At 31.0% G+C, this 13,216-nt stretch overlaps 1 protein-coding gene across 3 annotated transcripts in view; it reads left to right on the top strand.

The window, feature by feature from the left end:
* The window catches only part of LOC113560762 (leucine-rich repeat-containing protein 24), a 93,139-nt gene that overhangs the window by 68,884 nt on the left and 11,039 nt on the right, over positions 1-13,216 (top strand). For 2 of the 3 annotated variants that reach the window (XM_026966819.1, XM_026966818.1), the window contains 3 exons: positions 6,242-6,338; positions 11,128-11,866; positions 12,018-12,428. In XM_026966819.1, the coding sequence (XP_026822620.1) occupies positions 11,171-11,866; positions 12,018-12,428 (1,107 nt within the window). In that variant the 5' untranslated portion in view covers positions 6,242-6,338; positions 11,128-11,170. Of the gene's footprint in view, positions 1-4,463; positions 4,720-6,241; positions 6,339-11,127; positions 11,867-12,017; positions 12,429-13,216 lie in introns of those variants that run through there. The other variant, XM_026966820.1, reaches the window with a different exon arrangement.

Raw genomic sequence — 13,216 nt, 5'->3', positions numbered from 1 at the left:
GTGGACATGATTTTGATTATGATTTTTTCAAAGTCACCCCTAGTGTGTATATAGTGTGGAGTTTTGACCATAAATCATTTTTCCATATCATATATACATGTATAACAATTTGTTATGAGTCTTATATATTTTGGAATCACTCCAGATATTTATTTGATACTCGCAGAGTTTCCGTTCATAAAAGTCTTAAAGGGGCTCATAAAACATTTTTTTTTTAAACTTTCCGCTTTTTTCTCCAAAGAAAAGTAACCTAACCACCAATGACGACAAAACTTTGACCTACGTTAATAGTAAAAAATGTACAAAACTTCTACAAAAATCATCGTTCTAAAATACATTTTTCGTCAACATATGACGCTTTGTAATTATTCTGGGCTAAAAATATTAGTGTGTTATCGAGTGTTTCTAAAATGTTAGTACGTGTACCAGCAGTTGTGGCTGCGATGTAGTGCGCATATTGAAACCCGCTAATTGGCAAATAATTGCCAACCCGTTGTTATTCTATTAGAGTATAGACACATTTTTTTATGAAATTTAGATTCAAGAATTTTAATTATGCCGTATTTAATGTTAGATTAAAAACATAACTTGCTTTATCGCATATACTATAATTTTGACTCAAAAATTGAAAAACTAATTTACAATAAAACATATTTTCAACTGCAAGTTTAAAGAAGACCCTTGAGTTACATTCGGTAATCTATTGTATAAAATGCAATATCGTGTATACTGTTTAGGTAGAGAACTTATTTCTTAGGCTTTAATATGTGTGATTATAAAAATATAGTGGATTAAAGCGTTAAGTTTTATGGCCTATTGCAACCCCTGTGCGACGTGCGCTTGTACAATATACATAGGTACCTATCATGTTAAATATGTCTTTTTATTGTCTATGCTCAGGCCCATTATATTTTAACACAAAATTAAACTTTATTTACCCATAACTCACTAATACTTGCAGTGATTTGTGCAACTTCAGTAAGTACCTGCATGTTTAGGTTAACTTTTCCCAGTTCGCGCGTTCTGTTGTGGCACGAAGCACTCCGCTTAACTCGACACCGCATAGCTGACGGTTTACCGGATAAAAAAATATATTCAGCTTATCAGGCTCAAGGGTCGCAAAGTTTCCGGCTCAAACGTGCCATTGCTCTCATTGTGTACAAAACAGTATAACTCACTTGCAGCGTGTCGCGCAGGTGGTGTTTCTGCGTGCGGGTACGGAAATTATTATTCGGCACAAAATCGATATTTCCGCTTTATCTTCACCGCTAAACATGTAATAGATTATAACTGTAGGTGTGTTTGTACCGCGAGTACGTGCCATACCGCACCGCAACCAAAATCTTATATCCGTTATACAACTACCAGGCTTTTAGATGAATATCCCCGCAATCCTCAGAAACGTAATAATAACGTAGTAATAACGATAACAGACAGTTCACCCTCCCTCCTCAGCAACCCCGAAACAGTGGTTAAATTTTGACCGACACGTTTTGTGTGTCATCTCGCTGTACACTCATACACCATCTTTTGTAGGCTAGCATAGACAGCTAGTATTCACTTATATTAAACTGGCCTGGATATAAATTATATTGTTAAGTGACTTCTAAAATTTTAGTTTTACTAAAATTGTATTTTGACGTTAAAACATGCGTTAACGGTGTATAATACTTTTATTATTATACGTTGTTAAGAACGTTATTATGAGGTATATATACGTTTATAATCTCGGTTACTCCTTATAGTGTAAATATTACTGATCGTACTGAACTGTAAATGTAAAATGGACATTTATATCTATAAATATATAAACACTGTGTATGGTATTTTTGTTGTTTATGTATTATATATGTATAAAACAAATATATAATACCTAACTAATAAGATTTAAATAATGACCACTTAATAAGTCGTAAATACAAAATGACGTTATCATCGAATATTTTCTATCGACCCGTTTCATTTACATTACTTAAAAATATGATTATACACAAATATAAAATACTTTTAAGGCTATAGTAAAATAAATTGTGCACATCAACCGTTTAGCAAACCAGCGCGACCGGGATGAGAGGAGTTCTCCACGTTCCTGATTGATAACAACTGATTAAAAAGTCAGAATGTCACCCGTTTATACAGCGTCAACTAAAAACTAAAACATATAAATCTCGATCGAGTATGTTTAGCTGTCTAGAGTTGACGTCGTCGATTTTAATTAACACCATAATGTGAATATTTGGTTTTTACATTTTTTCGTCCTATATGTTTCGACGCGTCGTCTTTTGTTAAGCATATTCTTAGGTATTAAAAACGAGCGTATAAATTCTATATAGTAACGTTGCGGTCATCTTAATATATACTACACAATTTATACCCGACACTTAAGATCGTAATTTATATGTATGTCTTTCGAGTCAGATGTCAATAATTTTACATTTATACGTTACAAAAACCGATTTGTATGTTAATATACCTACTATACCTAATTGAAAGTGAATTTTCCGTATGTTGTTTTATTATCATTTTGTATTGGTGTGCATTGGTTTTCATTCACCTGCAACTTGGCTTGTACGAGGAAAATATATATGTATTATACATGTGAGTATCGATGTATTGTATAGTACCCGTTATACATAACTTATCGGTTACGTATATTATATTATATTGTGTGGTTTGGGTTGGTGGCGAGGAAAAACAAACGGATTAAATATGTACATAAGGGCGGTGGCTGTGTGGGTAGAATGTGAATTCAATTCCCGAATTCTTTCGAGATCATTTAATATGCTCTCGAAAAGTAATCGGTTTTTCCTCCTTGTAAAGCCAAATATAAAATCTATAATTCTAGAGAGAGTCCCAATGGATTACAAAAATATCACGAACGTTAGTTGTATATTATAAATCATATTTTTAGTTGCGTTGGCGTGTTGCAGTCTATTATTATCTTTAATAACTAGTAGCAGATCTAAAAACGTCTGATAATTTCAATATTCGTTTAAGAAGAATAACTAGATCTTATCGTTCGAGGTAGGTAGATGATAATAAGAAACTAATTAACTAGGTGTACGTCATTTACAAAAATAACAAGCAGCAACAAAAAACTGAACCCTATACTGTAAAGTAAAATTCTTAACATTATTGATATTTAATAATATCCGAGTTGAGCAACGCTACACGGGTGATTTTTGCTTTTAAAGTTAAATTAAAAGGTATAATCAAATACTCAACAATTACTCTTGCATAATATATTTCATACGGCAAGAAAAAAGTTTATTAAGCTCTAATAATGTTACTTCTTATAACGTGAATCGATAAATAAAATAATATTTATAGTATATCATATATTATGATGTTATGTAGTGCGACAACGACTGGTGCGGGACGAGATAATAATATCATAAAATGATGAGACTTCTCAGTTACGGACGGTGTGTGACACACAGTATACGCCCACAAACTGTGCCTATGTTTGATGTATCATAACTTATAACCTTGTCCGACTTACTGGGCACTTACTAACATTGACGTTGGTTTCACGAAGTGTTGGGTGATAAAATATATAAGTCACACTGAATAGTATGACACGATTATGGACGAATAAAAGGTCTCTTCCGCGGTGTAATTCAGTAGGTATAACCGACGGAAATTAGTTTGAGATGAATAAGACGCTTGTAACGCATAGCTAACCATTTTATTTCTATATATATATATATATAATTAATTGGCCGAAAACATTTCATAAAATTTTAAATAATAGCTTGAATCAATTCACCACTAAGGCGATGCCTTGTATTGGTGAAACTAGAAAAACTAAAGTTAAAGATTTACAAACAATATTTTTAGGAAGATAATTGAGAAATATTGATTTAATCTGGCAAATCAGTTAACCATTTGTTAATTATAGTTGTTTGTATTTTATGTAAGATTAACAGTTTTTTAGTTCAACTGGGATTTTTCTATTAGATATAAACCTACTTTGGCAATGTCTGATTGTTTTAAGTATTAACTGTAGGGATGATTTAATTATTTGTTTTCGTTTATCATAGGTTTTCTTAGCTTGAATTCCTCAAAATTGTTTCTGTGTATTAAAAACATTAAAGTCTTTTAAATTATTTTTCAGCCGGAATAATTGAAGGTTTACTTATAGAAATTAGAGTTATTTTTTATGAATTTAATTAGTTTTTTTATTAATTACATTGGTATAATAATATTGATTGATTAAAAGTATTCCTAAGCCACCCGGATCCGGTTGCATTTAATGTTTTATCGTGTGGTGGACTGCTACGCTGAAATTCTCGCTGCCTCAAATGCATCGTTGTTTGCGTTTATTGCAATATAATATGTGTAACAATGCACAAACTCGAGATGTGCATTCTACGAACGTGTAGTGTGCCGGTACCGTCGCGCGCCGTCTGTTGGCCGTGTACCGTGCAGAACAGGTTCACTGTTCAGTCAGTGCGCGTCGGTCGACGGTGTAGCGACGAGAACGTGCGGCAACCGCCGCAGCGAACGCCGTTATTTTTCCACGACGGTTGCACGCGCGCGTCGCCCGGCCGCGTCCCTATTGTCGTATAAATTATTATAATTTATAATAATATCAACGTTGTATTTCGTACGTCGCGGTCCGCCGAATTTTGGAAACTCGTACGTGCGTGAGCATACAAGCGGAATTCGAAATAAGTCTGTCTCGGTCGTAGACGACACGTACATTACTAAATATAGGTAATATATGTTATAAATAGTCATGTATAAATGCGTGCCTCCCTAAAATGGTGGATTTATATAACGGAGCAAACGTAGATATTTGCGAACTGAGTCCTTGCCGATTACCCCTCCACCACTCTTGGGCACGGTCCTTTAAAAAAATTTTAACAACACCAAAAAAAATTATTCAATCTTATAATTCCTGAAAGAATGATGTGCCGTGTGTGCATTGAAAATCTATTATATCTATCATATGCATATAATTATTTACAATAATAACAGAAAGCTAAAGAAAGCTTTACTGCCGAATAGTATTTAAAAAATGTTGTATTCATCTTCATATTTTGTTTTCTTAAAATTCTATGAATGTTGAGTGAAATATTTCGCTTGAAATAAAGCTATTTAGTTACAATTTTGATGTTACGAATTTCACAGAAAGGTGTCCCTAATTAATTCGTAGTTAATTGTTTTATAATTTAATTATAATTACAATAATCCAATTCAAAATATAAAACAAAAATACCTAAAACCCACTACTAAATAATTATTTTATCGAGCCCTTTGTAATTATTCCAGACTTGGCCTTTTTCTTTGAATCCGCTGCGACGACTATACCATTGCTTAAACAACAATTCTAATATAAACCAAATATCGTTATATCTAGCATTGCGATATTCATGTCCTATCTAGAATAGAACCCTCTTCCTACCCTCGTATATTATTTAAATATAAATATAACTACAATACTGAAATATATAAGTTTACCTGGACACGCAATGTATATAAATAATATTATCTATAATCTATAGTGTGTATAATATTATACTATAAACAAAGAGTTCAATTTTTACTTCCGATGTGAAGATTTTGTCTGGAACTGCGAAAACTGAAAAGTCCCGAAAGTCTACCGCACTGTCTTTCGAAATAGTAATCAGTATAACGCCTCGGTAATTAGGAATACACTTCTACGACACGAACGAAGGGAAAAATAACGTCTTTCGTTATTAAATAATTTCAGAGTGTCTTCTCTTCTCTCCGCCCTTCAGTGTGCCACGTTATTGCAATAAAAATAAATAGATAAATAAACGATTATCTTTTGCGTTAAACCGATTTCCTTCCCGCCCCGTCTCGTCATCTTAGAAATTGATTGCTTATCATTACAATCTGAATAATCAATTTTTGTTGTCATTATTTTGTGTTTTTAATCATTCTATATACTATACTCAAAAGTTGGCACACTATGCACTTACTCAGTAAATACTTCTATTATGCATTCGTTTCGTTGTTTGTCACATGTACACGTCCCTCAATTAGACTCGTCTACATTTTAAGCCCTACGCGAGTAACGGTAATGATAATTGATTAATGTGCGTATATTATTATATTATTATGTATTTATGTGTCGCGAAGTTGAAACATCAGTATCACGTAACCGTTTTTCCTCTGAAGATAATGCAGTTTTTTTCCCTTCGTATATGTGATTCGTTATATACAATGAATAAATTGTTATACTGACGTCATTCGTTCTTATGTGTTTCAGGAATATGGAACTTAACGATATCGGATGGCAAGGAGTGGGAGCAACTATTAGACCGTCGGATCGTAGCCGCCAGCTTTGAGACGTATTGACTGTTGACGTAAGTGCTTAAAACCACAAGGTTTTTTTTTTAATATTTCTATTTGAACCGTTTCTAAACTTCCAATTAACATCCGTACGAACTCGATATCATAATTTATTATTGCGTCTAAACGATTCTTTTGTTTATGTCACGGCTTGCAAATTATATATTTTTATCCGACGACACAGTGGCATGTTTGTAATATTATTATATAAGTATGTGTAACGATGTTACGTTTAGAGTTGAATACAATGTTATAATACAATATAATATTGCTTTATAAATCATGTAACTTTTAGTCATATGAATTTATGTTGCGGTTTTCCGTTAAATTTTTTTCTATCAACTATATTTTTTCACTGATATAATCGCACCTGATTTTAAATAAAATATAATTAACATGTAAATAGTTATTGTAAAATATATTTTTTCATTTCCTACGTTTATATACGTAGTATTTTGAAATTATTTCAAATTGTTGACACTGAAAACTTATCATCAGAATATCTAATTAATTTATTCTCAATCTTTAAACCATAATACTCATAAATAATTTTTTTTTGCACCTACGCTCTATTAAGAGATTAAAAAAAATCCACCGATTAAACAATTTTCTCATCGTTGTTTATACGATTTGCTGTCATTTAGTAATTTTACTACGAACGCAAATATTAAATAATACCATGATATTGAGAATACCTCAGTATGTATCCCATGTATCTTCTGTACTAGAATCATTAATTATTTTTAAAAAATGGTAAAAACAAATAAACGGATTCGTTTGGCACTTATTTTGATGTGTCTGTTGTTTCAATATAGTCATGTAACATGTACAGCGTAGGTACATAAATGTATAATTTTAATGAATTATTTTTTTTTCGATTCTATTTTAAATCTCTGCGTCATTAATTACTAAAAAACAAACAAAAAACTTTTAACGTCGTTAGCCAGCAAATATAAAATGATTCATACATTATAATACAATACGAACCTCTACCGTGTGTCTGATCCTTCGCAGATTTAGAATAAAAACAATTAACATTAAATAATTATTATTATTATGATAAACGCACTAATAAAAAATCCTTGTTAAATTTAAATGAAGATTCATTGAACTGTATAGGGTGCATATTAAAAAGGTACTACATGGTTTTTTTTCTATTTTTTATGCCGATGAACAATATAACCAGCAACTACATATTTATATATATTGCATTTTTAGTGCGCGTGTATTTGTATAATTTAATGACCTCATACAATTCCTAATACATGTAGACCTTGAGTGTTTAAATTATTTAAGTAGTTTCAAAAAAAAAAAATTTAGTTTCAATCATCATTGATTTCATAATAGTCATTAAAATTTTATAAAATCAATATTTATCATAAACTATTACTCTTTTTATTTATTTGACAATCGCTATCCTGACAGACAATTGTAGAATTATATCAATGCCATCAGAAATATATTTTCTTTGTACAAATATGAAATGATTAAATTAAATTAAATTCATTAAACAGAAGGGAAATGAGTCATAATATTATAATTAAAAATTTCATCATGTGGAATGTAATTTTAAAATCCACGTACCTGATAGGTCAGGCTATTTTGTATATTATAATTGATAATACTATGTATAATATGCAAATGAAATACCTAATACTTCAAACAAATAAATTACAGACGAATTGTCTATAGATAGAACAGTATTTAAAATTGTATTTTGATTTATTTAGCCATTTTAGCCAGCCATAAATCAAGTTTTCTAGATGATGACTTCTATTTGAATGTATCGTTATTATAATTTGCAGGATTAGAAAAAAAAATATTTTTTAAAATATATAAAACAAACGTTTTATTCGTTTAAAACGTAGTGTTTTAAACAATTTTTTAACTTATAGCAATGCTTTGTTCGAGTGTATATGACAGTACAATATTATAAAGTAATATCATTCTTATATTATCTACAGGCTACACCATGGTTTTATATACCGTGATATACAAATATAACAAACAAAATATATATTTCATATACAAATTTACAATATAATATTATGATTGTTTTAAAAATAAATTTAAAACACATTCCTACCTTAATTAGTAATTTATTAAATACATTTAAATATAAGCTTGGTCTACGAATAAGATTTTTAATTATATTTCTGTATTTATCGAAACTTGATATGTCGTTTACTTTTCATGAATAAAACAAACCTACTCTTTTTCTTCGTACATTTTGTATTGTTTTTATAAAATCGCACATTTCAAATTAAATATAAATTACCAATATCAATATTCGTTTTATAAACGCAAATAATAAAAATAATAGATGAATATGATAAATATTTTATTTGTATTACGTTTACAAAAATTTGTACTCCGTGGAGGTACAAATTTTTTTATTAAAGCTCAAAATTATTATTATTTACTCTCAAAACTACACATTTACTTAGAAATCGAATAAACATATGTGAATTTTGGTTTAAGTACTTTATTGTATGATATTTGATTTAAATTTAATTCATGAATGATCCATATTCACTATAATCTGTTGGGAATTTTCAACATAATATGCAAACATTGAGACACGTATAAATCTAAAAACATAAACACCGCGCGTGAACAGGGGGGACGTACACAGGGAGGTGATGTTTTGCGTGTTCAAACACCCCCCGAAATATTTGGTTTTTATATGGTTATTTACTTATTCTATTTTAATGTTAATTGTTAAAATTATTATTATACTTTGATAGACAGGTATGATATTACAGGGGCTAGGTAAATTGAGTCCGAAATATCGTTTTTGTGATAAACTAAGTCCCTGATTATAATAGGTTTAGTTTCCAAAACAGCATATTTTCATTTTCACTTTTACAAGTTTAGTACTATCTGTTATGTTAAAATGTGCTTTTTTTTGTTTTTAATATCTAATATTATTCACTACGTTGTACATACAAATCACAATTAATTAAATATGTAATATACAAATTCAAGTCAATTTTTTTTTTATTTATTACTATTTATTGTTATTATGTACATGGTAAAAATTTATTTGATATGTTCTTAACGAATTAAAATCTTGAAATATTTTTATTTTCATATTTCAACATTTCTTGTCTCAAAAAAAAAATGTTCTATTTTTATTTTTTTTTCATTTTAATTACTTCTTTGTTACGTATTTTTATATATGTATTTATTTGAATGTATTTAAGTAAGCAAATCGATAATCGACAATCATTAATTGGTGACTAGTCACTATATACTACTCATTGAATGTATCGACTTTTTATTTTTTAGTAGGTACATCGTTGTTATTTATAAATTATTCTTTCGAAAAATGTTATTACTCGGGACTCAGTTTACCTAGCACATTAAAGTGTTAACACATTGTGTCTGTGAAAAACCGGTTAAAGCAAAATACAAATTTAATATTGACAAATTAAAATAATTAATATAATTTGAATAAAAATAAAAATACTTAAACAGGATTTATAAATAAAATAAAATTAACCTTTAGTGTATTGACGTGGGTACGTATTTACGTAACAAAACTGGTGACAAAAGATTAGATGAATTAATATTGTTAAATGTACATAGAAATATAGCCACATAGGTGTTAACTGTGAAGATATTCTTAATATAATGGCTAAAACTTCGCGAAAATTAGATTTAGTATTGTAATTTTTTCTTTAAAAAAAGTAGGTATTGTACCTAAGTAGGTATAGCTAGTTTTAATAAAAAAAATTTGTATGTTTATTAAAAAAAAGTTCTACTTTTCTATAACTGATTTATCTGATTTTCAAAAACACCCCCAAAACTTTTTTCTGCGTACGTCCCTGCGCATGAAGATATTACTTAAACATTTCCTCACACTGAAAATACTAATCGTCCAAACTATTCTTCTTATTTGCCGACATTGAGTTAATACAATAAGTCAATAAATACATTCATTAAGTTATACCTTGTGTTAATCAATCAATCCAAACTTGGTTCACTTTACTTTTGAAACTTGTAGAATATGTCATAATATGAAATTAATTTAATTTACATAAATATTAAGTCGGACAAAATGAATAGAATTTCTATTTCAAGTTAAAATATTTCCTTATGGCAATTTAAAATACGTTTGTTTTTTGTTTTTGAAATAAAATGCAAACAGCGATACAGTTAATGATGAACTTACTATAATAATCGTATCCAGTGCTTCACATTGATAATATAACTATGTGTCCTCGTACTTATTTATTTATAGTTAAGTACTTAAATATATATCATGTAGGTACTTATGGATAAATAGATATATTAAGTACAGATAGAACATAATTTATTATTTATTATTTTTTTTTTTGTATTGGAATTGTTCAATGTTTTTGGTTGGTTTAAAAAATTGTAAGAAATCCGCACGTGACTAACTCGCACCTCGTGTCGTCACGTAGTCACGTCAATTTCGTTAAATGCATCGTATACATCTTATTCCTTGTATTTTAAATATACGTCTTCGTAATTTTTGTTATAGACAACAACGAATATCGTTTTTATTCAAGTTCATACAATCTTTTTTTGATAATTCTAAAAAAAAAAATATCTTTTTTCTCCCCCCCTCCAACTTTGAGTCACCTAGAGAAGCATTCCTTAATATCATTGAAAAAATTATTCAAACGTTTAAATTCCCACATACACGGTCAGGTAGCCCAGCTAGTCCGGAACGATAACTTGTAAATTTACAGCATGTATATACAACATACTGTTAATTTTATAATAATGATAATAATATGATTTCATTTTTTTTCCGGTCTGCAAACGATGCAGGTCATCGACATCATACACAGGTGCCAGCTGTTATGCGTAAGCAATGATCTACCTTTATACATTGATCACGCTGCTGTTGTGGGCGCCCATCGTGTCACACTCGGCATCCGAATTGGATTGGGTCACTGTTTGCAACCAGCAGACGTGCCGGTGCAAATGGGTCAGTGGTCAGAAGACGGCTGAGTGCATCAATTCGGGCCTCACCAGCATACCGAAGAACCTGAGCAATGAAATGCAGGTGCTCGATCTGTCCAACAACAAAATATTGGAGATGAACAAGGATGTGTTCCGGGAGGTGGGCTTGATTAATCTACACAAGCTGATCGCCCGCAGTTGCTCAATCGAACTTGTCGACAAGGACGCATTCCGTGGCCTGGAGATACTCATCGAGCTGGACCTGAGCGACAACAATATTCACGTACTGCATCCGACCACGTTCCGGGATCCGTTCCGATTACGCAAGATCTACCTGAACCACAATCTTATACAGCGACTACGGAACGGCCTTTTCAACAATATGTCATTCCTACAGACAGTTGAGCTTAACGCGTGCCTGATTACAGATATTGAGCCCAAAACGTTCTACAACGTCACCAAATTCAACAGCTTAGAGCTGAACGGCAACCAGTTGACTAATATTAAGTCTGAGGTCCTAGAGTCCGTGCCCAGTCTAATAAACTTGGAAATCACCAACAACCCGTGGCGATGTGACTGCAAGCTTAGGCCTTTTATGAACTTGGTTTGTATATTATTCATTATAATATATACCTATTACTACTTATATTATAGAAAATTTAAAGTATCTAAACTTTAAGAAAAAGGTGTTTTAGTTATTATATATATAGTCTAAAGGTACGGTAACCGTAAAGATTTATTTTCTTCTTTTGCAGGTTATGAATAAAAACCTCTACTTCAAAACAGCATCATGCGCCGAACCACCGAGATTGTTGAACAAGCTGTGGGGTGACATTAAACCTGACGACTTTGCATGTCAGCCGGTCATCCAGTATCCCGCCCAGAGTTCCACGTTTCAGCTAGATGACGACGAGCTAATGACTATCGGTTGCAAGATATACGGAGAGCCGATGCCCAGCGTCCAGTGGGTGTTCAACAACCGGCCCATATCGAATTACTCACACGGCGATTACAAATTCACTGTATACGAGAGCGTGGACAACACTATGGCCAAGTGGATAAATCTGACCGTGTCCCGGTCCCGGCTGATTGGCAAATCCGAATTCAAATGTATCGCACAAAACCCTGCCGGGTTAGAAGAGCGCAAAATCACCGTCATCGTACAGGTACCACTCCCTTTCCGTTATAGTTGCAATCATTACTAACTACAACTGCAACACTGCAACAATATTACACATGTTTTACCTTTTTACGTGAAAAAAATTCATCGTTATTATGCCCCATGAATTTTATGTTTAACAATTTTACAGGCTTAGGACTGACAACAAAAATAAATTGTTAGATTTGTTGAAAATTGTTTCATAATTATTACATACGTACTTCATAACATTAAATACCCGGTTATTATAATTATAGTTTATGTAGAATATCGATTTTGAAATGTTTATATCTTTAATTCATACATATTGAGAAAACGTAAATGTTCATGTTGCTATATATTTATATTTTTAAATAGCGTATTGGAAAATTTTTAAAACAACTAACATATTTAATGGAGCGCAATCGTGTTAAGGCCCTAAGGTAAACTATGGTCATTATCCGTTTATATGCGGGTACTTTTTTCATATTTAAACTGCCATAGATCATTTGAGCTCATTTTTTTTAGTCCATTTGAGCGGTAGGGGGTTTTTACCTAAAAATAACTGTAAATAATTTGAGCTTGAATTGTATTGTTTCATTAAGAGTTAATTTTTTATTAATCCGTATAAGACAAAAACTATTTTGTTAAAGAAAAAATAATTAGTCATGCTCTTTACTCATCGTGTGACCTTGTAATGATATTATAAACGTTTTTCAATAAAACTATTAAATGTCTATGCACAAGGTAGGTAATACATAATACATAATATTTATTTATGCGTGATATAATTAATCGATACTTGTACGAGTACAA

Source organism: Rhopalosiphum maidis, chromosome 1, assembly GCF_003676215.2.
Source record: "Rhopalosiphum maidis isolate BTI-1 chromosome 1, ASM367621v3, whole genome shotgun sequence".
NCBI classification, from domain to species: domain Eukaryota; kingdom Metazoa; phylum Arthropoda; class Insecta; order Hemiptera; family Aphididae; genus Rhopalosiphum; species Rhopalosiphum maidis.
This window is presented reverse-complemented; position numbering and strand designations above follow the sequence as displayed.